The following is a 27,824-nucleotide window of genomic DNA, read 5'->3' as shown; positions in this document are numbered from 1 at the left end:
CACTGTGACTCGGACACAAATACAATGAATAGACAAATTGCCTTGTGTGGAATGTTGTCACACACACACACACACACACACACACATATGCACACGCACACGTAGATGCATTCCTCCAATGCCACTACAGGAAAAGACACGGATGCATTACGTCTTGAGAGGCTGTCCCATACAGCACTGACTACTTTGGCAAGCTAGTGTGTGCTAGCTTTCCCAAAAGCTTCACATTTGCTATAAATTGCATTGACATTAAACGATCCCTTCAGGATGAACAATGCACGCTGAATGTACCTTTTTACAAAAACAGGGTTCACTAAAAGTTGGATGAGATAAAAAGGGATTTGTAATGAATTGGGCAAGCTCTAAAAGTAAAGAAGGTCCAGAGGAATCTGATTTGTTTACGTACAGTTTGTGTTATTTCAGCCATGCACACACACACACACACAGTAAAGTGTTTCAAGAAGCTCTGCTTCCTGTCATGAGTCTTCTGTAGACTCATACTGACAGCCACAGCTGCCCAGACCAAAATACACCACGAGGGACCTGGTCCGACCCAAACATGGGAGAGCACTCGCCCCACCTATACGTCCCCACTGCCTCTCCCCCGCCGGGGCCGGGTGACGAAATCCTTAGAGGGTGAGGCTATTTCGGGCTGCAGTTGAAGAGAGCCAGGTACCAAAAGGTTTGTCAACGAAGACTCCAACCAGAACTGTTGACCCCCCCCCCCCCCCCCCCCCCACCCACTCACTCTCTCTCAATCTCTCACTCTCACCCCACTCCCTCTCTCTCTCTCCCTCTGTCTCTCACCTAACTGTTTGGTCCCCTGTGTGTTTGTGTGTGTGTGTGTGTGTACAATGACTCTTGGGACGATGGACAACGTGGAGGTGTTTGACGCCGGGGTGAAGGGCCGGGGACTGAAGGCCACCCGGGACCTGTTGGCCGGGGACGTGGTGTTCGCTGAGCCCAGCTTCTCCGCCGTGGTCTTCGACAGGTAGGAGGACGCAGTCCTGTGTTACATGAGTTACGGCGGATTATTTAGATTAAGAGAGAGAAGTGGTTTGTAGGACTGGGTATGCGGTCCCGTGTTTAGCTGATGTCAGCGGAGAGACTGAGGCCGGATCTGTGATGTCATTGATACGTGTTCAGGCAGTGGTTTTTGCATGATTGCATGACGTCATTTTACAGAGTCTGCATTTTTTTTCTCCAGTTTTTTTATAAATTCTGACAGTTTATAATGTTAAAATTGAATTTGTTAAAACATTTGTTAGATTTTACTTCTGAGTCTGATCGTGAACAATGCAGTTTCTGGCCTATCAAAGGTTTCATGCGTCGATTCTCTTTCAAACTAGATAAGTTTAAGTTTAAGTTTGCCATTGACTATTCTGAGCGGGAGAAGATAATTATGGTTGATTATCGAACTTGATTGAACTTTTCTTCGTTTTGCGAGTGCATGTTGTTGAAATATATAATGTTCAGTGGGGTTTGAAATTTGTAGCCATGATCTGCTAGCATAGTTTTAGAACCATATAAGAGCTAGTATCTACCTTGGCTCACACAAGCATGCATCCAAGATATCTGCCTAATGTAAGACTGACAGGAGATATCCAAAACCTGTATGCATGTATATATATATATTTATAAATCGGCTTGCATGCGTGCGTGCGTGTGTATGTGCACATGTGTCTGAGGGTGTATGTGTATGAGTGTTTCTGTCTGTCTTTGAATGCGGGGGCTGTGTGTGTAATAGAGTGTGTGTGTGTGTGTGTGTGTGTGTGTGTGTGTGTGTGTGTGTGTGTGTGTGTGTGTGTGTGTGTGTGTGTGTGTGTGTGTGTGTGTGTGTGTGTGTGTGTGTGTGTGTGTGTGTGTCACGGTAGCCCTTTTTGCTTATACACAAACAAGCCACAACAGAGATTGTCTCAAGGCCAAATTCATCATTACAAGCATTAAGGCGCTGGCTCGTCTCGCTCTGCTTTTAAATGGAAACAGCGGACGCTGGTGAATAAACAGTTTACACAGAAGCTCCTCGGGCCTCTATCTTGGGTCTGGTGTGTACACAGGGCAAGCCATAAGCCTTTCAACGCTGTACAGAATTTGTGTTCAAGCTTGACGTGCGAAAGGTCAGACAACCTCTGCATTACAAAGTCTGGCGGCTCGCAATGGAGAAACAAACTTTGAAAAGTACTTTTAAAAGCACCAAGAAGTGTTTTTTATCTTGTCTGTTACAAAAAGGCAAATCCTAAATGTTGCAAATATGGCTGTCCCAAAAGTGGACCAATTTGACGTGACAAGCTCATTGAGTTTAAGTGAATTATAAACACCAGACGACAATGATTTTTGTTATTAAAGTAGTTAATAGTAAAGTAATGGTTTCTATTGTGAAGTATTTAAGTTACCAAAGCTTTTCGGTTATTCATTACTCGAAGGTCTATTGATCGATTCTCACTGCAACTTTAGACACAATAAAAACAATGACTGTATATACCAAATAAAGTGTGGTGCAAAAAAATCATCATTGTTGATGATCATTGTTGAAAACAGTGATTTCTTCTTAACAATGTCTTAGCAAGGATTAAGGACATATTGATTTATATGATGATGAATGATTATAGTAAGTTTAAAGGTGCTCTAGCAAGGAGAGCCCTCTCCCTCTTTAAAACTCTCAAATCTTACCTATAGCGCCTTTAAAGGTGACAGATTAAACCACCAGGTGTGAGTGTGATTAGCCGTTATAAGCCGTTTTTGAAAATCGGCCTCTTCTGACATCACAAGTGGGTGTGTCCACCTATACTTGTGATGTCAGGAGAGGCAGACGGCTTGTAACGGCTAATCAGACTCACACCTGGTCGTATAAACGTCACCTTTATTTAAGTGGTTCCGATGCCTATCCATTCATCTCACTATCCTGCCGTTTTGCCTTCTACAGTTTGTCCACTGCGGTTTGCCACAACTGCTTTCGGCAGCAGGCCAACCTCCACCGCTGCGTTCAGTGTAAATTCGCCCACTACTGCGACCGCACCTGCCAGATCGCCTGCTGGAACGAACACAAGAAGGAGTGTGCCGCCATCAGGAGCAGCGGCAGCGCGCCCAGCGAGAATGTCCGGTAAGGATAACAGAACATTTCAGATCATTGAAACGACTACGAGCTCTTAGACTTAGAGGGAACGGCTTTTAGTGGTTTTGGTTATGTTATGGACATTTGGGAGGGAGTGGTGCCACCCCACGCCCCCTCCTGGACCCGCCCCTTTAAAGGACACAATACAATGGATTAGTGTTGTTGTTTCGATACCAATACAAGTATTGAAAATTCCTCCGATACTGGAGGAGTATCAGCGAGTATGCAAGTCTGTGCACCGATGGATACCATTACATGATTAGCTAATTTACTACACAGACAAAGAACTTCACAAACACGTGCAGTGTTATGCTGCGTTCGTAATGGTCGTAATGGTCGTAATGGGAAACGTGTGATCTCCGACCTAGGTGCGTTTTAGCTACTAAGTCGGAAAAGCATGGACGCTTAACTAAAATAATACAAATGTATTATTGTAGCAAGTAGCATTATTATCGACTATAAATGTTAATGATGTCGTTTGAAAAAAATCTGAACTATTCCTCAAGTTCAGGAATCGGTATCGGGAAGGAAAAAATGGTATCGGAACATTTCTACATTGGATTCGTCTGCAACAAATGACGGCCCGTTCTCAAACCTCTTTTGCTAGCCTGGCGGCGCGCATGCTGTGGCGCATCCAGAGGGATACGGGGGTGGTCTCGGACGGTCAGCTGACCTCGGTGGACGAGCTGGTGGACCACGTGTCCGACCTGACCGACGAAGACCGCGAGGAGCTCCAGATCGACGTCCACAACTTCATGGACTTCTGGCCCAAGAACCCCCGGAAGCCGCAGCCAGTGGAATACATCTCACACATCTTCGGCATTGTAAATATGCTTGTTTAAATAGAGTAGTAGAAGTAGTATAAGACTAGGTCACATATAATGTGAAGTGTGTTTGTGTTTAAGTCAAAAACACAAACACAAAAAGGTGGTCATCCAATCCAATCAAACTTTATTGACAGAGCTCTGTCAATATTTTGATTGGATTGGATGAACACCTTTTTGTGTTTGTGTTTTTGACTTAACGAGATGGCTCTCCTCGCAGATCAAGTGCAACGCCTTCACCCTGAGTGACCAGAGGGGTCTTCAGGCTGTGGGCGTCGGCCTCTTCCCCAACCTGTGTATGGTCAACCACGACTGCTGGCCTAACTGCACCGTCATCCTCAACCACGGCAAGTATGTCGGCCAACCGAACGTGAATCTCCTCCATTCTGAGAGTATAGACTGTGAGAGAGGAGGATAAAAACACGCTTTTTCCTCTTGTTTTCTCAAGTCAGTCAGCCTTGAACCCTGCCCTCCACTCCAAGAGAAGGTTGGTCTCAGCTTGTATTCATTGACGCCGGTATAAAGGTTATGTCTTGTGAACACCTAAAAAAGAGCTTAAGATAAACTCTTAAAATAGTTTAAAATAAACTCTTTCAACTTATTAAAATAGTTTTTTTTTTACAATAAACTATTTAGAAAAGAGTTTAAATAAACAATTTTAACTCCTGAGTTGACGCACACACTCACTCAATGCTGGCGTGCTTTTATTTTGAAGGATTGAGTTGCGTGCCCTGGAGAAGGTTGCGGAGGGTGTGGAGCTCACAGTGAGCTACGTGGACTTCCTGAACCTGTCTGCCGAGCGCCAGCGCATACTGAAGAAGCAGTACCACTTCAACTGCACCTGCAAGCACTGTACCGAGCATATTAAAGATGACCTGATGATGGCCGCCAAAGAGGGGGAGGGAAGCAAAGTGAGAGAAAGATATGGTTGTTTGTTTTCACAGGAAGGCCTGCATGTCAAAGGAATGTAAGCAATGGTAGACAATTGCTGCTGGTTCTTACAGCCAGATGTTCCAATGGTGGTAAATATGATCTTTACCACACAAACCCCTTACCGTTTACCTAACACCCCCTCACCACAAGCCTTGCCTATAACCAAACCTAATCCTTAGCTACATCCTCATAATACCTACACTTAACCATCTCTCACATAAACACCCAATACCAACTATGATACTACCGTTTACCATTTACAACTACATAAATAAACCTTTCATAGCATGCATATAGTTTAATCATAAAAAAGAGAAGGACAAGAAGAGAAAGAAGGCTTTAATTTGATCTAGAAGGTTTGATGGCAAACCGGTTAGGATATGGTTTGATCCTAACAGGTTTAGTGGACAACCAATTTGGGTATGTGTGCTTATCATAACCAGGGTAGCCATTAAAGCTTAGGCCAGGTCCCTATGTCCTCAAAGTAACAACCCACTAAATTGGTCTTGTTTCCGCCAATGGAGCCCAGACAATAAAAAATATACATCATGAAAGATTATGGTACAGGTAATAAAGAAAACACAATGAGCAAGGCTTTTATGTGTTTCGATGTCTGTTCATTGGGCCAAACCAAGTCGAATGGGTTCCATCAGCAGTGGTCTTGTGACAGCTATTTTGAATGTCCTTGGCAGTCCTTGGCATTCCATGCCATGCCCTTCTAGTGAGATAGGCTAACGCTGTATCTACTCACTATCTGATCACATGTTCAGAGAGTGATCATTTGTTAAGAGGTATCAAACCTTTTTTGAAGAGCAACATTATTTAGGGCCGTCATGGTGTATCTATGATACAATAGTGAAATAATATAGAAATAGTTAGTCAGCAAATTAAAGCATGTTAATCTCTTCCACTCACCATGTCTCTGTCCCTCTAGCCATCTGCTGAGCTCATCAAGCAGGTGACCACCGCCAGTGAGGAGTGTCTGGAGAAGGTGGCAAAATGCCGTCTCCAGGGAGACTTCCATGGGGTAAGTTGTTTATGGGATTTTATTGTTAAAATGTGGGCTTTCTTTTTTAGTATTTTTTAAATATTTTTGGGGGGTATTACATTACTGTTTATCCATTTTATCAATATTTTTTTGCTTTATTTTTTAAAAGAATATCCCTTTTACATTTTGTATACATATATGTTTTGTTTAACTTTATGATACTCCATTTTATTACTTTTTTTTCTCTTTTTTTTTAAAAGAAAGATCCTTTTCCATCGATTTCCTTTCCCTAAACAAAAACAACTAAATGTGTTCAGGTTGCCAGGTTGTGCGGGGAGTGCCTCTCCGCCCAGGAGAACGTCCTGGCCGACACCCACCTTTATAAGCTCCGCCTGCAGAGCACCGCCAGCGAGGTGCTCTCCTACATGCACGCCTTCGCTGAGGCCGCCGCGTACTCCCGCAAGACCATCGACGGATACATGTGAGACACACACACACACACATACACCCCTACACATACACATACACACACACACACATACTTTATACTCACTGCACCAACATAGCAGAAACAAATACTTTGTATATGCAAACCTGCATTGCAATAAAGCTCTCTCTGATTCAGAATGTATTATGGTAATGCATCCCCAAGGTGTTCATAAAGTGATCATCCGTCTTCCCGACAGGGCGCTGCATCACCCCACCAACGCCCAGCTGGGCATGGCCATCATGAGGGCCGGCGTGACCCACTGGCACGCGGGCCAGATAGAGGTGGGCCACGAGCTGATCTGCAAGGCCTACGGCATCCTCCTGATCACCCACGGGCCCAACCACCCCATCACCCAGGACCTGGAGGTACGGGAGGGGGTTATAGATTTAGTGGCCGAGGATCTATAACCAAACTCTTTGGATAGATGGCCTGACCAAGTTCATTGTCATTACATTATGACAATATTTGGCACTGTCGGGAATATATGTATAAGGAAAAAGGTCAAATTATTTTGTATGCAGCTGTTTTCAAAGTCATAGTCCATGCAACCTTGCAAATGGATTTAATAACCATAACCACAGTTGACGTTCCCCCAGATCAATGAACCCGTTATCATCGAACTTGGCAACACAGCCTTTAGTGATCCATAATGGCCTGTGAACCTACCTCACCGTGCGGTACCAGGCTGTCTGTATGTGACCACGGCGTCTCCGTGTTTCTCCGCAGTCCATGCGTAGGCAGACGGAGATGGAGCTGAAGATGTTCAAGCAGAACGAGGAGGTGTACCGCACCATGAGGGAAGCGGCTCTGAAGAAGCAGCCAGCCAAGGCCATGGCAGAGAACACCTCCACTGAGGAGAAGATGGAGGACGTCTCCCGCAAGCAATAAACTAACCACGCTTTTCTGTGAATTTACAACCACGCTCCCATCTTCTTTAGGACTTAAGCGATCACCTTAAGGCCCTTTGAACACCTATTTTCGCCCCTCCTAATACACCTCTGTGACAAAGGTCTGTGCTCTGACTGGCTGGCTGGTGTACATTGTTTTTGATGCACTGTTCTGGAGCCTCAAAACTCCGGTGTCTGTACCAACGTTGTGGAGTGTGGAGCTGCAATAATAAAAGATGAAAGTTTGCCGTTTATAAACCGTGTTGTCTCAAACCGTGTTTATTAGTGTTCCAGTTCATTTAGGGTCAAGGGTCTCTTTCAATTCTTGTTTTTAGCTCAAAGCATTAGTTCAAACAAAGTATGCACACGATAATTGCCTACTTTATTATTTTGAACATAAGTTTCCCTCTCATTGATGCATTTATTACTTTTATTTTTACTTAATAAAATTGTGCAATTATTCATGAAAATCCTCTAATCCCTTTTTTTGCAGGTTGAATCTTGCCTCAAACAAGAAGACGATTGTATTAACCCAACACAACTAAATAAGGGAGGTTTATTCAGGCTATGCTTGTATGTGAACATTGCTAACAAAAGTCGTTTTCGTGGTTGAATGGACGCGTTGAATAGTTTAGCATTTACACCCAACCCTTTTGAATGTAAGGCCTTTTCACGTGGCTTTGAAAACATAGTTCATTAGGTTCAGCGGGTTTATTTTGCAAAATACAAATTCCAATGTAACCCATGAGCTTACTTTGGGATGTCATTTGTTTTCAGTTGATCTAAGCCTCTGTATATAGCAGAGGAGGCCGTTTGAACTGATGTGGATACAGCAGCAGCAGCAGCAGGACCTTTCGACACCTGTGGAGCCCCAGGACATCGTCCCCTTGAAACGCTTCAACTACGCGAGCACTGCCATTGGGCAGTTCCTCTCTGCTCTTATTTGTGTCGCGTTTTAAGTCAATTTAATTTGAATCTTATCTAATAAGTAAATCAGAAAAAATATTGGAATATTCCAAACAAAAAGGGTCTGGTATGTACAACATAAATGACGAATGTGAGAAACAGAACCAACAAGTTACTAAATTAAACTTTACGTATATGTCCTGGTAAGGTATTGAACCGAATAAACAATAACGTTTTAGAATTTGTCTTTTGATGCGTGTTGCATGTGGCCAATCCACAGAAACTCTTTGGGTCTGTCTTGTTTACATTGTGGGATATTAACAATTCCCCTTAGTCAGTAAATTAACGGCATATCAAAATCCATGGCTTTCTCATGTGTTCCCCTTTTTTGTTAAATGTTATACATTTAAATAGTTTGCAGCCAGGTTGGGGTCATTACAGGCAACTATTCAACTACTTTCCCTTCTTTCATATGAATGTGAAAAGAAAATTCACCAAATAACTTAACAGATAATTGCAATTGTTTTTATTTATTGTTCAAATTAAATAGAGGCATATATTTTCACTTTAGACAAACACACACCAATATTCACACTTCATTGCTGGAAAGAAAGAGGGAGGGACTCATCATATGCAAAGGAAGGAGGATATGTACCCAAACTGTACAAACAGTATAAAAACAATGGATTTTAAACAGCAGAACTGGAGCGATAGGTTTCTATCAGCACTGCAGCGCAGCATGAAGCCCTGAGGTACACCGTTCACATCTCTCTCTGGGCGTCTGCATGGGTTTATTTAACCTTAGTGCTCTCTGAGGTCCAGCATCTCCCCTCTGAAGGAAGGATCTAGATTTATTCCAAATATATTACTTCTGTTTTATTCCTATTATCTAAAATAGTGATTTAAAGACTCGAGAGAAAAGTACCCTTGCGATCAAATATAAAAAAACGTCTCAGCTCGCGTGAAAAAAGTCAAACAGACACATAACAGCTTCCGTGCGTACATATTCCCAGAGACGAGGAATTCCTTCAAAGCCACAAAAAAAGGGACAAACCAAAGAGGAAGGCGCTAACTTCTTGAGGGGGGGGGGGGGGGGGGGTCGAGGAGAGACTGCGCTAATCCCACTTCGGGGAACACCCCGCTTCCGTTTCCTCGACTTTCTTTCTCGAATTCCTGGATGATGAGAGTGACCCTCCTTCACTGGAGGACGCAGATGTCATTATTGTCCTGGCTTTCGCGCCCCTCGCCCCTGCGCTCCTCCAGGCTGGGGTGGGTGTAGCTGTGCAGCAGCGCCTCGCCCTCCCCCGATGCCCTGTCCTGCTCCAGGGTCTGCCTCAGCTCCCTCAGCATCTCCTTCCCCTCGCTCGCAGGCAGGTTCCCCAGGTAGTACTGCGGAGCCAGCTCCACCAGCCTGCACAACACACACACACACACAGACACACAGACACATGTACGCACACACACACACACACACACACACACACAACCACAACCACCCGCACAACACAAACAAACACACACACACACACGTACGCGTACACACACACACGCGTGCAGATACGCGTACACACACACACACACACACACACACACACACACGCGTGCGACACACAAACACACCCACAAGCACACACAAACACACACACAAGGCTTAATGGTTAACCCCAGACACACATACAAGTTAGACGTTGGGTATTTCTGCAGCGGCCAGTCCACAGGGTGCTGTTCTGAATCCTTTGCGGACACTCTTTCTACAGTTTACAGCTGCTGGCCCAGTTTGTGTTTGCCAATCACAAGCTTACAGATCCACCGCCAGCCAGCCACATGATTAGTTGAGCAAATATGAAGTGACAGAAAGGGAAACAGCCATTTTCAAGTGGATTTGAGGTTGTTTGCCATGTAACTGATTTGAGAGATGACCATATCAGCCAATCCCAGGTAATGCATTGTTCAACCCATAGAGGGCGGAAAACACAACACAAACCTATAGACAAGCCGTACTTGGTGTCTGGCCCTCCTTCAAGCTGAATAGACCTAGACCATGAACCCGTCCTAGAGGCTGAACTCACATGTGCGGGTGCACGTGGGAGGCGGTGCAGATGCAGTTGTCGTGGGAGATGGTGAAGTCGTGGTACAGCACCCAGGGGGGCGGGTCCGAGGCGGGCTGGCTGCACAGGTAGGAGGAGAAGGGGTGGAGGTGGGCCACGTGGCGGTGGGTGAGCAGCAGGTAGTTCCCCGAGCCGTCCACGTCGTGGGCCACCTGCCAGGGGGGGGGCAGGTTTTGTTAAATGCATATTCTTCGGCTTTTTAAACGTGCATTGTTTTTTGAGTTCGGGATGTTTGATATGGGATGAAGCATAATATGATGCTCCACAATACAAACATTAAACATGAATACCTGGTATGGTAAATATATTAAATTGGAGGAGGAATATGATATTTAGGATAAACTCAAGACTTGCAGAGTAATTGTAACGTATTTGGTTGCTGAATCAAAACTAAGTGAAATGTATGTATAAAAAAAATATATAATATCATTGGTTATAGATATGTAATACATAGATAAGATACTAAAACACAGCCTTACCTTAAGGAAAAAGCCGGAGATGAGGGCTCGCTTCACGTTGGTGCAGTTGTCCTGACAGCCGAAGGCGGGGGGGGACACAGGGAGCTCTATTCGCTGCATCACCTCCAGAAGCTCCGCCCGGATCACCACGGCCAATCGTAGCGCAGCAGAGCTGAGAAAGTTTGTCGTGCACCACGCCTCGTCCTGTTTATCTGTAATATCCCCGACATGCACAACATAACGCATCTACAAACCTCTCTTGTCAAATGAAATGCACTGTATAAATGTACCGTATATTCAATCAATTAATTAAATCATTGAAAAAGGACGATTGCCCAAAACGTACGTTCTACGAAAGCTTGATAGATATTGATGAGAGTGAAGTGGTCGCCCTCTGCGTGCAGTAGAGGGCGCCGTTGGGAGATCACAGCTTCTTCGCCGGTAGGAGCTGAGGTCATGAAGCAGGATGGAGCTGAGGAGAGGAAACGGAATACCGCTTTGAGTTAATAACGGCCTGTAGACATGGAAATAGATCTTTCAACAGCGGTGAAGGATTATCCTATTTTATGAAGGGTGTGCGACGAGGTATTCACTCCTGTATGTTGGGTTCCTAGACAATTGAGATCTGCCTTATAAAACAATAAAGAAAGGGAGGAGGTAAAGGAGGTGCACACACCCTAGCAGAAAAATATAGACGCTTTCCGAAGTCAACGGGTTCCTGATACAAAGTCACATCTTGAGGGGTATCACACACATTGGTCACCCATAATATGTTATACGTACACACACACACACACACACACACACACACACACACACACACACACACACACACACACACACACACACACACACACACACACACACACACACACACACACACACACACACACGTTTGTCTACCTGTGAGCATGGCAGCGATGGTGAGCAGTTCGTTCACGCAGTCGTACTCGCAGGCGGCGATGAGGGCCTTGGCCAGCGGCGGCTCCAGGGGCAGCTCCGACATGATGATGCCCACCTCCGACAGGTTGCCGTCGTCGTCCAGCGCCGCCAGGTAGTCCAGGTCCTCCAGGGCCTGCATCAGGGCCTCCGGGGCTGGGAGGAGGAGGAGGGTGAGAGAGGGGGGGATGGATGGAGGAGGGGTGAGAGGGGGGGATGGATGGAGGAGGGGTGAGAGGGGAGAGATGGAGGGAGGAGGGAGGGACAGGGGAGAGATGGATGAGAGGAGGGACGGAAGAGGGAGGGGACACGGGAGAGATGGAGGAGAGAGGGATGGAGGAGAGACAGGGGAGAGATGGATGGGGGGGAGAGAGATGGAGGAGAGAGATGGAGGAGAGAGACGGAACAGAGACGGAGGAGAGAGGGATGGAGGAGAGACAGGGGAGAGATGGATGGGGGGGGGAGAGAGATGGAGGAGAGAGACGGAACAGAGACGGAGGAGAGAGGGATGGAGGAGAGAGTTTGAGGAGAGAGGAGAGAGACAGATAGAGAGATAAAGAGAGGTTAAGAACAGAGGTGGAGGAGAGGCGAAGGACCGAGACGGAGGTGAGCGATAAAGAAAGAAGGAGAGGACGAGAGAAGGAAGCGAAGACAGGAAGAGAGGGCGGAGAGAGGGGAAAAAGGGAAGATGGAGAGAGAGAGAGAAAGAGAGAAAAGCAAGAGAGAGAAGGAGAGAGATTGAGAAGAAGAGGGGATAAGAGAGGATGGAAGAGAAGGAGAGAGGAGGAGCGGGGAAAATAGAGATACACAAGTTGGATGGTCGATAGCTCATGCGATTGCTTATACGCATGGTTTAGGGGCCAAAACGTTTCTTTGTTCAGAAAGAAAACGTCGATGAAAAAAACATGCATATAGCTACCAGGTCTGTCCAGGAACTTGCACTGTCCCATGTCAGCGATGTCCAGCCGTTTGAGGAGCAGGACGAGTCTGCTGAGGTTCTCCTCCACGACCCGGGGACAGTGCTCCTCCTGCATGCCCTGATCGTACAGCGCCTGGGGGTACAGACGCACACACAGCCCTGGGGGTGGAAGAGAGGTTTAAAAAAAACTGATGCATTCAACACATAAAGAATATAATGTATTAATTAGTGCAGAGCAGGGATTATACATCATATTTCATACCAAAGTGAAAAAAAAATACAAATAAAATACATGCACACAAATGAAAAGGCCAGATTATCGGACCACAGCTACTGTAACATTTGATTTGATTTGAAGGGTCGGTAATCTTCTCTAGTCAGACGTCCTACCTTTAAGGCAGCTGTTGACCCTCTCCGTGCGCATGTCTGCCTGCTGCTTGCTGATTGGCTGGAGGACCTGGGAGTTTGCCCGTATTTGTGGATTGTAAACCTATCATGAAATAAAATAAAGAAGAATAGAAACATTAATCCGACAACCCTGTCTTGAATCATACATTTGACTACTTCCATTTATCTACTACTCAAGATAAATGGAAGAGTTTGATTTTCCACTATAATAAAATTTGTAAAGGTAAGTGAATTCATCCTTTTAGCAACAATATACTTTTTTGAATATTGTATATATTATAATAAATACTTACATTGTATTCTTATTATATAATATATAATATTTCACATGCTAGTTTAGCAGTGTACGCCAATATGACAAATAAAAGAGCAAGTAAACAGCCCAGGCCTCTTTTCATTTACATTTAGGGCATTTAGCAGACGCTTTTATCCAAAGCGACTTACATCGGTTAATACACACATTGACACACCGACGGCAGAGTCAACCATGCAAGGCGACAGCCAGCTCATCAGCAGCAGTTAGGGTTAAGTGTCTTGCTCAGGGACACATCAACACTCAGCAAGGAGGAGCCGGGGATCGAACTAGCAACCTTTCGGTTACAAGACAGCTGCTCTACCTCCTGAGCTAAGCCGACCCCCTGGCGCTGAACTCACGGTCTTGAGCTGCAGGCCCGTGTCGATGACGTAGCGGATCCCGGGCATGGAGAAGGACGCCTCGGCCAGGGTGTCCGTCAGCACCACCCGGCGCCGCCCCGCCTCCCCCGCCCCGCCCGGCCCCCTGGTCGGCGGCGGCGGCGGGACCTCGGCCTCGTACACCCGCTGGCAGGCAGCGCCCAGGCCGGCGTGGAGGGGCAGCGTCCGCAGCGGGCCCAGGTGGGGGCTCAGCGCCACCGCCTCCTTCTCCAGCAGGGCGGAGCACTCCTCCACCTCCTGGTGGAGCAGAGGGGGGGGGGGGGGGGGGGACAGGGTGAGACTGAGGGTGACTGAGGGTGGAGTGAGAGGAGCGTTGGGAAGAGACAGGTGAGATCAGATAGGATTTCTTTTTTTTGCAGATTAGTGCCCTATGTGTGCTGGCGGGTGGAGGCAGGGTGGAGGGCGGGTGTAGCGGGGTGGCTCGGGGTCGGGTGCTAGGTGGAGGGCTTTAAAGCGGACGGGCCGAGTCAAGGAGAGCTGACAGGTTGGAGGCGGGGATACTGCTATAAAGATAGTTTATTTCTATTAAGGTACCGTGGGCATGTTAAAGAAGTAGTTGGAGCAGTACTACAAGGCTTTTGTACAGGGGGAGGAGGAGGAGGAGGAGGAGGAGGAGGAGGAGGAAGAGGAAGAGGAAGAGGAAGAGGAAGAGGAGGAGGAGGAGGAAGAGGAGCAGGAGAAGTGGGTGGGGTCTAAGTGAGCAAGAATTTCAAAATAAACCACCCAAGGCAAAACAATGTGAAAAACATCTCCAACCATCGTCATCATGGACATCGGTATCGCTCAATGCTTTGCGGCCCCTTGCGTTCGCCCCCCCCCCCCCCCCCCCCCCATCTCTAAGGAGGTCTACGTGGCGCGGTGGGGTCCTTACCTGCGCGCTGGCGAGGAACACCATGACGTGGCCCTCCTCTCCCCGTCGGTGCAGATCCAGGACCATGTGACACGCCGCCACCAGGCGCTCCCTCCCGGCCGCCGGCTCCCGGTACACCGTCTCCACCCGCGGCCCCACCGCCGCCTCGCCCTCGGCCCCCTCCCCCGGGCCCTGCTCCGGCCCCGGGCAGCCTCCGGACGCCCCCGCGGGGGGGTTGGCGGCTGGGGCGTCGGGGGCGGGGTCCAGCGCGAGGAGGGGCGCGGGCCCCAGGAAGGCGGCGAGGCGGGGGGCCAGCGAGGGGTGACAGAGGAGGACCACGCGGAGGTCGTGGGGCCGCTGGCGGCACACGTCGCACAGCAGGCCCAGCAGCACGTCGGTGGGGATGGTGCGCTCCTGCAGCTCGTCCAGCACCACCACGCCGTACTGCCGCAGCAGGGGGTCCGACATCATCTCCTCCAGGAGCAGGGAGTCGCTCATGAACCTGGAGGGGGGGGGGGGGGGGGGGGGAGGTTGGAGGTGAGCGGTTGGAGCATGATGGGCAACGACTCACAGGATGGTTTAGGATGGATGGATATCAGCCCCCCCACCCCCCCCAAAGAGACGGTACTGAGGTTTATGTTAAAGGATCCTGGTCTCTTTTTTTTTTTGGAAGAAAAGCAAAACCATATTCTCCTCAGAGAAAGGCCCCATTTTCTGTCTGGCTTAGATAAAACTGTAGAACTGAAAATCCCACTCCTTTTAACATTTTCCGAGAGGCTTATAATGGGCTCAAGGCCGGAGCGATGGAGAGAAACTGAAATTGAACTTGTGGTCTAAAAAATCTGGATGCTCTTAAAAACCTAATGGATTATTAGGATGGATTCAGAACCTCAAAGAGCTTAAATGGCCCAGTGTAGAAAAGAGGTATCAAAATATCCAATTACAGAAAATGCTTCAAATGAATGAAAGAAACGAATTCATGAAATACAAAGAATATAATAAACATGAATTGTAAAGAATGCAATGGTTATGGATTAGTCTGGAATCTTTGAATAGGATAAACACTCAACCAGGTCCACCTCCCCTTTAATTTCCTGTTTAATTTCCTGCATCACAGAAAAACCTGCCACCTACTGGTGAAGTGTCCCAGATTCTCTATTTACTTTGATTTATCAAATGTTATCCTTTGAATCATTTAGTCCAACAACACCAGTGCACAACGGAAAGCGCTAGTGCACAAGAGGGCGAGAGTGAGACAGGGAGAGAGAGCGTGAGAGAGAGAGAGAGAGAGAGAGAGAGAGAGAGAGAGAGATTATCTTTCAGGCGCGTTATACAGCCACACTGTTGCTACCAATTTAACTATAAAATTCCGGCCACAATGGGAGGTTAGGGCGGGACTGGAGTGATGAAAGAGGAGATCATGTAACCAGTGTACTCAAGAGATGGGCGACTCCCTCTGAGAAAGCGCCTGAGAAAAGAGCTTATCTACCTACAGGATGAATAGTATTTGTGTTCATTTTTGTATGCGGGATGGACACACACACACACACACACACACACACACACACACACACACACACACACACACACACACACACACACACACACACACACACACACACACACACACACACACACACACACACACACACACACACACAGGATGTATCTTTTTACAATAAGAAAGGCTTTAAACACAGAGTATTCTCCTTGCTTCCGTAGTGAGACGCATTTCAAGTAAAACAGGATATTCGGAAGGGACTTGGGCATGGTCCTGGGGGGGGGGGTTCAGACAATAGTGGGAGTTGGGAGTGGACCTTCATGTACTATTCTGTTACTATGTGACTATTAACCAATAATGTAATAATGTTATTGATATTGTGTACTGGCTGCATTGGTATCTCTGTCTGCTGTGTGACACGTAGACCTACAACATGGGTGAGGACTCTTGCACAACAACGGTGTTGATGTTGTGATGCGCTGTAAAGCTTCAGCCACTGCAGACGATAAAAGCATCAAGCGTTGTGGCTCCGGTAATGTGGAGCGCCTCACCTAGTCGTTGGCGGTCCCTAGCGTCGTGACCTCTTCCCCGCAGACACTAGATGAAACAAAGGGTGTACCTGTGCTCGTTAGTAACAGCCCCCGTCCCTCACCTGAGCAGGGTGTCCGGGGTGCAGCTGTCGTCGTGCGGGACCCTGTAGCCCACCTCCAGGCCCAGGCTCAGGTCCATCTCGTCGGCCACGCGCAGGGCCAGGCTGCCCGCCGCCACCGAGTGGGGCTGGGAGCAGCACACCAGGCCCTGGGAGAACTCGTGGGACAGGGCGTACTCCACGCACCACTGGGGCACCTGGCGGGCCACCGACATAGTGTTAGACTGGGACATACCGGGGTGTGTCTGCAGGTTGCCTTAACGAGCCAGCTCGGCCATGTCACTGTAATCACTAGGATTGATCAGAGGTACCAGCCTACAGACTTTGGCAGTAATCGAATCCTCTATACGGCCCTCTGAGAGGGCCGTATAGAGGATTCGATTACTGCCAATTTGAATCAACGACGTTCTGTGTGTTGTGTGCTGTTCTGTGCAGCCAGGTTCATTTAAAGTACAGTGGCGCACACCAACAGACCTGTAGAATCCAAACCTCAATTATAGCTTAATCCACTCAAAAGCTATAACGTTGAACCTGCCGATGCCTTCACCCGACAGAGATATACCATAACATGTTGAAGATAAACACAAGCCAAATCTCTTCGTATATTTGAGCAGGCTTTTTCGGATTCGATACTTAAACACAACCCAGAAGTACAAATGAACAACAGAATTGAAAAGCACCTTCCTGAACCATGAAGGCTGACTGTGACTCGCGATAGGACACTATCATGATGATGAACTGTCTCGGTGTCTTATCAGTCTCATTTGAGTAGAGAGGAGATATGAGCATGGATGTGTTGGAAACATACTCTGGGCCCCAGAGGTAAGGAATTCCCTAAGTTTTCCCCAAAGCCGTTCACGTAACAACTTACGAAAACCTCCAGAATGGTGACGTGATTATTATTATTAGGTGACGTGAACAGTCATGATTGCACTCATAAACCTCTGATTGTTGACTCATCTGTGAGGGAAAGGCAAGGGTTTAGGACTGTACTGCTCAATTTTTTGAGCGTACACAATGTTGTGTCATACACTACACAGCGTAGTTCTAGATGGCTCTTGGGGGGCAATTTTAGATAGGAGAGTTAGTTGCAGGTGTTGTCACTAATCACTAATCATCACCAGAGATCTCTTTCAAATCTGGCAGCAAGCGTAGCCACTGGGCAGAGAAAGAGAATAACCTTCAAAATTGTTCAGATAACTCGATTGTTGATGCATCGTGTTTGCTTGGGGGAGTTTTGGGGATCCCTGCTAGGGTTGGGGTAAAATAAGATAGAAACATGTGATTCTCGCTAATCTTTGCTACCGAACTACCAAAAAAATCGAAAATCATATTTTTTTGAGGCAGATACATCAATGTAATCTAAGCGGAGGTAAATCAATGGTACCATCCTAATAGCGGACGACCAATGACCAGCAGAACCCAAAACACCAACCTTATCCACACAAGAGATAAAATCACCCCTAAAATTCAGAATCGTATCGTAATAGTTACAGAAACTCAACATCGAATCACGGCTCAATAATCGGTGTGACTTCACTAGGTCCCGGCCGACGCCCCTTGTCCACCGTACCTGCGTGCTCTTGCCCACGCCGCTGGGGGCGCTCAGCACCACCATGCTGTGGCTCTCCAGGAGCTCCAGCAGCCGGTACTTCAGCCTCCAGACGGGCAGCTGCCGTCGCTCCCCCAGCAGGACGTAGTACCGCGACGAGAAGGGCAGGCCGTCGTACGGGTTCACCTCCAGGTCTCCCAGGCCCTCCTCGTCGTCCTCGTCCTCGTCCTCGTCTCCCTCTCCTCTCTCCCCGCCCTCCCCCCCCTCCTCCTCCTCCAGGTCGTCATCAGAGAACAGGGAGGAGACGGAGAGGGAGTCCAGGGTGGCTGAAGCAGGGGCGGGTTGGGGGCCAGGGGAAGGGAGGGTGGAGGGGGAAGCTTGTGGCGAGGACATCCTCCCCCCCGGATGGGGGATGAGGGCGATGGGGGCGAGGGTCGGAGATCACCTGGAGACAGAATGGAGAGTGTTATGACAGTGAATGATTAACAGGCTCAATCACAGCTCAATTATTAGTGAACGCGATCAAACATGTTTTTGGTTGGCAGGGATTTCTACCAACCTTCCTGAAGCTTTTTATCATATCCTCGAGGCAGCTTATCACATTTCTCTTAACATTCATTCCGAGCACCAAGTGTTTTTGTAAAAATATGTGAAAGAGTTGATTCAGTAACTGGTCTTTGTCTTTCAGAAAATGTAAACCAGTGATGCTCGAATGTACGAGTTGCCCTTCTTACACAACTCTGTAAGAAGCATAGAGATGTAGGATCGGTTTCTTACGATCGCTGCTGGTTTGAGTTCTTGTTCTACACTTGTCCTTTAACCGCTGTATCGAAATAGGAAAGATTGAAGTGCCTGTAAAACGGAGTCAGCCCACGCTTATTCTGAAAGTCACCATGAATATTTAATACAAGATGGTCCATTCTCCATGAGCTTTATTCAAGCATTTAGGATCTTGCTTTGTATTCTTTTCAAGGTCTGGGGATCTAATGAGTGCTCCATTAGGAGAAGTGAAAGTACCGCAAAACGTTGGTTTACATTAGATAACGCCCTCTTTAATCAATACACATCCTATTACATGCATAATCTGTTTTTGAATGATATGGTCAAATAGAGCACTGTTGATTAAATGTAGAAGCTCTGCTTATTGAAAATGAATCAGAGGGGTCCCACAATCGTCTTTTAGAGGGTCAGGGCATGTGTTTGGTTCACCTTTAACAACCTGATCCTCTGTAACCAGGACAATTGCTGACCTTATGCATAGCAGCAGTTATAACATTTTTCTTTCCTCACTGGGGTTGCCGGTTCAAAGCCCCGCCTGAGGGTGGGTCTATCGGACATCTCAGCTGTCCTATACATTCAGCGGTCCAGGCAAACTCCTCTAGTTGCACTCTCATCGCCCCACATGGCCCTGTAACAGCTGATCATCAGCTGTTTGAATTACTTGACCACAGAAGAAGGTTTTCTTCACATCGAAAGCAAAAAAAAACTGATCAAAAGGAAGAGAACCATTCGATTCTCAAAATCTTGTAACACTCCCCTTGATATCAAACTGGGCTTGGTTTTGAGGTGGTGTTTAGTTGTTTGTTTGGTTTTAGCTCGGTATAAAACTAATAGTATTGCATACTGTCAAATAATACAAAAAAATGTCAGTTCTCTCACATTCATGTATTTGTTATTGCTATTTGCCGCAGCTTCAACTTTTAGTATTATTACTATCGGAGTCTGTTGTGCCGCCACGTAGCAAGTCTAGACACACTCACTTCCCCTGCTATGCCACAGGGAACAATTCTGAGATGACACCTTCTCAAAGTGTGTATTAACCTCCGTATTCCGTCTGTAAAATGTAATCATTTGCTTTTATATTAGTTTGTAACAGGTGATTTAAGCTAGGCTCCAGCCAAATAGCCTATACGGCAAATGTTCTTTGGCAAGGTAACCACCTAGCCTAATGTCAATAAGCCCAGACCTACTTCACCAACATGGACATGACTTCACCAACATGGACATGTGCCAGGACGCATGAGTATTCAAGAAGACATGCTAGCATTAATGGATTTCGCCCACAGTGGACATTTTTATCTATTAATAAATGTGAATAGCATGTCAACAAACAGTGGCTGATTGGCTCTACTGAACACGACGGACTATAGTCTCATACGCTGTTGGTATTTTCTGCTCTGTAATGTTCGTGTCCCTGTACTACAATGTTGCAACATAACACAACGCAGCATAACATAACTCCACAGATAGTTTTAACAGGGGTTTTCAACAGGGCGAGCTGGGGAGATGTAGTCTGTGTACAAGAGGAAAGAGTGCTATACATGTCAGGCGCTATCTAACAGCCAAGAAAAGCTGGATGTTGGATGTGAACCAAATGTCAACAGAATACATAGGAACATCTGACACACAGACTATCTCATTCTGCAGACACCTTGAGAGTCTGGCCACAGTGTAAAGTCAGCTGACATCCACACTGTCTTCAAGAGCTGAAAACAAATAAAGCATTTGCAAATATCAGGCACTATCCCGCCCTTGTACTGAAACAAGTTTACCTCTTTAACATATCAGATGATTAATCCGAAGAGATTCATGGGTTGCAGGACGCTGGGCAAAAACAAAAAACTGTCCAGGAAGCTTTGTTTAGGTATCCACTGATGGCGAAACCACGAAGGCAATACCGACCGATCCCCTAGGCAGAACGAAGCCCGTCTTTCCCCAGGAGAACGACCACAAATAAATAATCCAGGAAACCGTAGATCCAACGAGAGTTTTCATTCGTGTTTGCCAAAGGGGTCCACTTTTGATATGACTGCTGACAATTGATAATAATATCAATGCTTTATTGTATTGCGCTACGGACCCGCCGCCATGTTTGGTTGTCTGACTGGGCGCAGGTGGCGTCGACAGTCAAAGGGGCGGAGCCTTCAGAGATGCTGTCAAACCATGACATACATTTAAAGAGCTAGAAATACTCTACAGTAAAATGACAGTATAATATCCATCTAAATATGTTTTTATATTTGTATTGCAGGCCTAGGCTTTATTTATATTATACAGCTATAGGGCTACAAAAATGTAATCCATAATCTTTCATCCTTAAATCTGTCATCAAATTAAATGCAACATAATTCTTGGTTGACGTTAATCGTATTATGCATTTTTTTCCTGAAACTCAAGGTTGTGTACTTGAATGTTTTATGGTGCAAGTTGCACCATTGTCACTTTGTCACGTCCTTCCCGAGATATCAGGGACAATAAACCAGGGCTTGAGTCCCCCCGAGAGTGCACTTTCCTCACAACTACTAAAAGCTTTGTACTGCAAAAGCACTGCAGTAGCCTACAAACGAACAACGATTCACAGACATTGGGAAAGTGAGAATATGACAAGGTTCTGCACAGGAAGAACTGATTAATTTCTTGTCATGTCTTCTTAATTGCTTATTGGTTCGTTGATGCATAGTGATTGTAGAGAAGGTTCTGTGTCCCTGCTATAGATCAGCAGTAACAGTTTATTTTATCATTGCCTCATGCAACCACATCACCTCAAAACTAAGGTTATGGCCTATTCTGTCAATCTTATTAAGAATTGTAATAAATCTAATTTAATAAGTTCAATGAAACGGAAGATGTGTGAGGCTTTTTTAATTATCAAAGTACCTTTAATATTGTGCTTTGGTAATGTCTTAGGTAAGCTATACTCCACATTCATATACATACTCAATGTATATTCATATATATACTATACTCAGACCATCATCTTTTTTTGATATAGGGGTTTTCACAAACCTAGGCTTTGAAGGAGAATGAGACTACCATCGCCATTGTACTACAGAAACCCTTTTGTGTTTCATAATCTAGTAGGATATTGCAGTGTTATAAAGACTAATGAACAACGGTAGGATGAGTCATTCAACATTTGACGTTGCATGCATGAGACCAAAGTCCATGGCAATCAATAGAAAAGGAAATAGGACAAAAGCCGTTTTGTCTCTCCTAACCTTATGAGTCAGGAGCACATTCCCCAATTCATAAAAAAAAGAAATACTGTGTAATTACATAACTAATTATTACGCTCCCTTAATCTACTCAATGTTCCTAACATAAATTTTGAGTCGATCTCAAAATGCAATGTTTAATTAAGGTAACGTGAATTTAACGTTAAAGAAGTTGATCTCTAAATAGATGAAGGTTTAGGTGTAGTAGGTCACGTTGCGTTCCCTAGCGGAGCTTATCGACTGGATTTTCTCCCTCAGTTTGTCCTCCCAGTGTTTGCTCCAGGTCTGGCTTTTCTCCAGGCCCTCGCAGCGGGTAGCCATCTTATCCAGCGAGGACAGAGATTCAGGCAGGTCAAGGGTCAGCCCTGCCCTCTGAACCGCAGACTGGAACTTAGCTGGAGACGCTGTTGCTAGGTAACACCTGGAAAAATTTGGAACACATTACTATTTCATTGGATGAAGAAGTAACTGTGTGAGTGTGTGTTTGTGTGTCTGCACAATTTACTCAATATAAGCCTATGTTCCTCTTATGTTTGTGATAGAACACTTATGAATATGAAGCACATTTACTGCACAATTACTGCGCTGCAAAAGTACAGTTACTGTACAATTCAGGCAAAATATAAAAGACCTGTAATAGAGTGTGTGTGTGTGTGTGTGTGTGTGTGTGTGTGTGTGTGTGTGTGTGTGTGTGTGTGTGTGTGTGTGTGTGTGTGTGTGTGTGTGTGTGTGTGTGTGTGTGTGTGTGTGTGTGTGTGTGTGTGTGTGAGAGTGAGTGAGTGAGAGAGAGAGTGAGTAGGCACAAGGGCATACCTGTTGAGTTGAGCACTGGGAGGTGTGTGATAGTGGTGCCAGACCGCCACCGCGGTGTGTGGACACAGTAGGTACTGGTTGTCCTCCCAGCACCTCCTCATGCTCTCCAGGATCCCCTCATCCGTCACGGTCCCTGCAGACACAGCCTGGGACAGCTGGAGGAGAGTAAGAGACAGGAGGATAGAAGGAGAACATTCTGGATCATTCACTGCGGACGATTACCAATGTTTTGTAATATACACATTTTGTACTCCTTTACAACGTTTTTAAGTTGCTATAGCATTTTCTTTCTCCTTACCAATAAAGGTATTTTGAATTGAATTCAGAGTGAATTTAATTGAATTCAGAGTGAGAGAGCCACGGGGGCATGATGCAACACTTCTCAATTACAGAAAAACATGGGGAGGGAGGGAGGGAGGGAGGGAGGGAGGGAGCAGAGAGCGAGGGTTGTTTATTCTCAAAATCGTTCTACTATCCGCTTTTCTTTGCTCTCTCTCTCTCTTTTCAAATCGGACCGACAGCAGCTTCAAGTGAAAATAATAATGAAAGAACGGAAAAATAATGACCACTGTACCACTGTGTGGAGCTGTTGTGGCAGAGTGTGCCGATGCGAGCTCTGGAAGTCCTCCATAATACCCTTCACTAGGGCGCCATCTCTCCCCGACAGCAGCCAGAACACCCGCTCCATGTTGTAGGGGTCCTACACAGGAGCAGCAGAAACAGGGGACTTTAACAGGGTAGCATTAATGCATTCGTCCATTTCTTCAGTAACTGTAATCCATATAATAATATAAAAATAGTAATAATATTATTATACATGACAAATAAAAAAAAAAATGGGAGATTGAAATAACCTTGCAAGGGGATGTGGGTAATAGGAATAGTAATGCTTATGATAATAACACTAATATTAGCATTGACAATTATTTCTCGAAGGGGATATAGCACCTGAATGTCAATGGCAGGGGCCAGAGTTTGCTTAACATCAGCTGCCATGGAGAAGTCCCCGCTCTGCACTGTCCGCCGCACGATGTCATTGCTGTTCACCATGGCAACAAGCTGCAGGGGCACGCCCATCTGCTTCACGATACATCCGGCTGGGAAAAAACGGTAAGCTTGAAACTACAACTCAAACTAGGGCACTGTTTGGGTTTCAGGTTAGTCTAGTGATGTGAAGGAGGTTTGAAACGGCAGGAGAGGTTCTGGGTTCAAACCCCCGATGATCACACACAGTCTACCTGTAGGCATCCCTGAGCTGAGATTTCTAAGCCCTACCTTCTGATGAGGGACAAAAACGGATAGTGACTCGGTATCTTAAAGAAACACAATGCACTGTACGTTGCTTTGAAAAAAAAAAGCCTTCCGCTAATGGACCACAACGTTAGGTCTCACCGGCGATATTGCCCGCTCCTCCTGTTGGGACGACCACCTCGAGGGGGGGCAGAGGGGCATCAGCGCTGGCCCCCTCCAGGCCACTCATGTGCAGGTAGGCGTAGATGAAGTGGGCCAGCTGTATCATGATCCTGGACCAGTTGACCGAGTTTAGGCTCATGAGGCCGTGGGCTTTGACCAGTTCATGGTCGGCAAACAGACGGCGTATTGGATTGTCAATATCGTCTGAGGTCCCGTCCGCTAAAACAAGAAAGAGTCGCAAGTTAGAACCTTTTTTAATTGAAACTGAGAATAACGCTGTAGTCGGTTGCTATACTCCTATGATACAGTCCTACCACAGAGTAATCAAAAATGACCCATAAAAGGTGGTTGCCTTTATGAATCACAATGAGGGTGCTCAATACGTGTTGCTCAGACCGTCCTTCCCTCTTCCCTAGTTTACCTGAGAACACGTGGATGTTGTCCTGTAAGCAGGTGGTCATGTGCTTCTCCTGGACGGGGGTGACGCGTCCTCTGGGGTACACCACCACCAGGTCCACCTGGGCCAGCCCTTTAGCACTCTGGATGGCTGAGCCGCCGGTGTCCCCCGATGTACCTGAACAGGAACCACACAACTAGATGCATCGGACAGAGGTTTGTCTCTATGGACATTGTTTTTTGGAAAATCGGGCGGCTATATGTCTTGGTAAAAATTAAATTAAATGAATAATCACTGTTAGCTAAAAAATTTTGTGCGGCTCTGCCAATTCTGGCTTTTTTAAATGATTATGATCTTCCTCCATTTGGTTCTTCAACCTATCATTGAGGATGTACATACTTTCATATATATTATCAGATACAGTCCTCAACCACAAAGCCACAGTCAGGAGATGCAGCAGAGTCACCCAACACTCTGTGCTTAAAAAAGTGGTTGCCACTTTGTCATTTTTTGTAAAGCAAGCAGGCCCCAAATAGACGGTAGGTCTGTCTCTACTATGAAAAGTACATACAGAGATCATAAGTCCTATTGTGCATATGGGTTCTAATTTATTCACTATGTTACAGAGACCTTTTTATATTATTTCAATAACCGTCTGAACGTAATAACTAGCACTTACCTACGACAACAACAGCTCTGCGTTTCTGTTTTTGGAGAAAGTAGTCGAGGAAGCGCACTGTGCAGGTCATAGCCAGGTCCTTGAAGGCCAGCGTGTTGCCATGGAAGAGCTCAACGATGGTCAAGCCCTCTTTTAATTTGGCAAATCTGACGACCTCTGGCACTGAGAAGCTAGACAAGGCTTCCATCACCAGTGCTGGGGAGGAAGAAAATGTCAGGGATAGGGGAGAAAATGTTAAGAAAAATTGAGAAAAAGTAAGTTACATATTTATTTGAAGTAATTCCAAGTGGTTATCAGATTAAATAAAGATCCTTATAATAAAATTGTATGCAGCCTCAACTGTAACAATCATATAAAAATAACAAGAACAATACAAAAAACAGCAACACCTCATTCAGGCCCTGAAGGCCTCACCTTCCAGGTGGTCTCGGGGCATCAGCTGGGTGGGGATGAACAGCGAGGCCACCTCCACCACCAGCTGAGAGAAATGCAGAGCGGCCCAGGAGCGCAGGGTGTCAGGGCTCAGCACGGGCAGGCTCTCTGGCATGAACATCCCTCCGTCCGGGGCGAACCCCGAGAAGAGGACATCGCAGAAGTCCGCGCCCTGGACCCCGCCCCGAGTGCTGCAGTACCGCATCATAGGAGCCTGTTGTGGAGCGTGTGTGTGTGTGAGTGTGAAGGGGGGCAGACCTTTAGACAAGAAATTGGCATCGAAACGTTTTTATCTTTAGGGCTGCAACAGCTATAAGCAAGTAAGTAATTGAATGCCCATGTGGAGTCTTAAATGAGCCTGCTTTATGTGACAAGCAGCCAAGATAAATTGTAGTTGTAGTTTTGTAATGATCCTTTAACCAAATTTTTAGAATTTTAGAATTTCTGAAGCATTTTTTGTGGTTAATCACCAACGAAAGGCAATAACCCTGGTCCTGTACCGTACATCTCCCCCCCCCAGCTGTCCTGCAGCAGAATATCTACCTTGATTGGGGCTAAAGTCTAACCCTGGTTGAAGTACATGTCCTTTGCTTCCAATAAACTGCTTTCTGCACCCTTGCAACCTCAAGTTCTAATTATTAGTCTTGTCTCAAAAGCATAGCATTTCAAAAAAGAATATGATAGAGTTATGAGAATGTATTTCGATTGAATGATGCATTCTAAGATAACTAAAATAAATGACTAATAATTCAAACTAATAATATAGAGACTAAAAAACAAAGCATAATACAGAGTCAGATATACTGATGATGTTATTGAAATACCAATATAAACCAGTTTTAATGAACATATAATATAAAATGTACTTTAAGAGTTAATACACAAAAAGCTTATCTAACATATACACATATTGTACATTCTCACCTGTTATTGGTATCCAGACAGAAGCAAAGTGTCCCCCAAAATGATTTAATACTAACAAGAAAAGGCTAGAAAATGATGAATAATAAATATTAGTCTACGCCAATGTTGCAACTCGGTTCTAATCATATTAATATTAATTAATGTGAAGATAAGTCAACCTTGCTACTGCGGATTTGTTTGTTTTTGCATTGAAAGGCAAATAAAACCTACTTTTAAGTAACTTCTACACAATCAAAATAAGAAGAATCCATTTCATAAGCACTTCAGCTGGCATTACCTTTTGTCTTGTTCACTGCTGGTCCAGTCCAGGGTCTAAAATAGTTACCAAAGGGGGAAGGGCCTTGCTCTGTTAGAATAGTGTCAGGATAAAACTAGCTAAAAAAGTTTAATTTCACTTGTTTCAAACTAATTGATATAGACCGCTTATTAATCCAAAACAATTTCTAGAAACGTATTGACTTTCTATAACGGGCACCAGACGAGGGAGGACCGTTATATATTTGCTGCCACTGGCAAATATAATGACGAGTGTCATGCATTCTTTAAAAATTGGCAAGCATAATCTTGACTCTTTAAACTCTGTTGCTATTAGTGTTGTCTCTAATTTCCATTAACCAAGCCAAGCAACATATAGACGATCTATCCCAATACAAAACCAACACTTTCGTATCAAACACAAAAAGTGTAGTGCAGTCTTCCATTACCATTTAGTATCTGGGCGTCAGATCTGAGATCCTAACGTTCTACCCTCGGAAAGTTTTACTCAAGTTCTGCTCATTGCTCAAGTCCCGTTATTGTTGTTTTCGGACTGTTGGCTGGCTGCCTTGCCTTCTATGAACCGGATGCAGAATGCGCTTTAATCCATGCTGGGAACGATGGTTCGGTTTTTAATTTATGCAATTAAAAACATAGCGTATCGTATACTTTATGTAAATCATATTTCATGTATTTATA

The 27,824-nt window shown here is 45.7% G+C and overlaps 3 protein-coding genes across 5 annotated transcripts; 1 reads left to right on the top strand and 2 right to left on the bottom strand.

Annotated features, from left to right (window-relative positions):
* The first annotated feature begins 744 nt into the window (after window positions 1-744).
* On the top strand, window positions 745-8,374 carry smyd1a (SET and MYND domain containing 1a). Its single transcript, XM_056587956.1, has 10 exons — window positions 745-991; window positions 2,924-3,100; window positions 3,720-3,936; window positions 4,157-4,287; window positions 4,385-4,423; window positions 4,652-4,847; window positions 5,804-5,896; window positions 6,175-6,338; window positions 6,544-6,712; window positions 7,074-8,374. Exons 1-10 carry the CDS (start codon window positions 855-857, stop codon window positions 7,233-7,235), a joined length of 1,485 nt encoding a protein of 494 aa, XP_056443931.1. The 5' UTR covers window positions 745-854; the 3' UTR covers window positions 7,236-8,374.
* On the bottom strand, window positions 8,090-21,179 carry dqx1 (DEAQ box RNA-dependent ATPase 1). The gene is made up of 12 exons (XM_056587954.1): window positions 20,770-21,179; window positions 18,239-18,662; window positions 16,669-16,862; window positions 14,537-15,017; window positions 13,627-13,902; window positions 12,955-13,054; window positions 12,565-12,723; window positions 11,610-11,801; window positions 11,053-11,178; window positions 10,728-10,918; window positions 10,210-10,400; window positions 8,090-9,551 (listed from the first exon to the last, which is right to left on the bottom strand). The coding sequence occupies exons 2-12, from the start codon at window positions 18,608-18,610 to the stop codon at window positions 9,338-9,340; spliced, it is 2,496 nt and encodes an 831-aa protein (XP_056443929.1). The 5' UTR covers window positions 18,611-18,662; window positions 20,770-21,179; the 3' UTR covers window positions 8,090-9,337.
* A 138-nt stretch (window positions 21,180-21,317) lies between these two features.
* thnsl2 (threonine synthase-like 2) lies at window positions 21,318-27,736 on the bottom strand. 3 transcript variants are annotated; one of them, XM_056587958.1, is made up of 11 exons: window positions 27,575-27,736; window positions 27,148-27,182; window positions 26,871-26,935; window positions 25,929-26,160; window positions 25,515-25,709; window positions 24,860-25,012; window positions 24,418-24,657; window positions 23,974-24,122; window positions 23,600-23,725; window positions 23,026-23,180; window positions 21,318-22,633 (listed from the first exon to the last, which is right to left on the bottom strand). In XM_056587958.1, exons 4-11 carry the CDS (start codon window positions 26,152-26,154, stop codon window positions 22,408-22,410), a joined length of 1,470 nt encoding a protein of 489 aa, XP_056443933.1. In that variant the 5' UTR covers window positions 26,155-26,160; window positions 26,871-26,935; window positions 27,148-27,182; window positions 27,575-27,736; the 3' UTR covers window positions 21,318-22,407. The 3 variants fall into 3 exon arrangements, with proteins under 3 accessions (XP_056443933.1, XP_056443934.1, XP_056443932.1); XM_056587959.1 differs by lacking the exon at window positions 26,871-26,935; XM_056587957.1 differs by lacking the exons at window positions 27,148-27,182; window positions 27,575-27,736 and adding an exon at window positions 27,081-27,099 and having other exon boundaries at window positions 21,319-22,633.
* Window positions 27,737-27,824: the final 88 nt, after the last annotated feature.

This window comes from Gadus chalcogrammus, chromosome 4 (genome assembly GCF_026213295.1).
Source record: "Gadus chalcogrammus isolate NIFS_2021 chromosome 4, NIFS_Gcha_1.0, whole genome shotgun sequence".
NCBI lineage: Eukaryota > Metazoa > Chordata > Actinopteri > Gadiformes > Gadidae > Gadus > Gadus chalcogrammus.
This window is presented reverse-complemented; position numbering and strand designations above follow the sequence as displayed.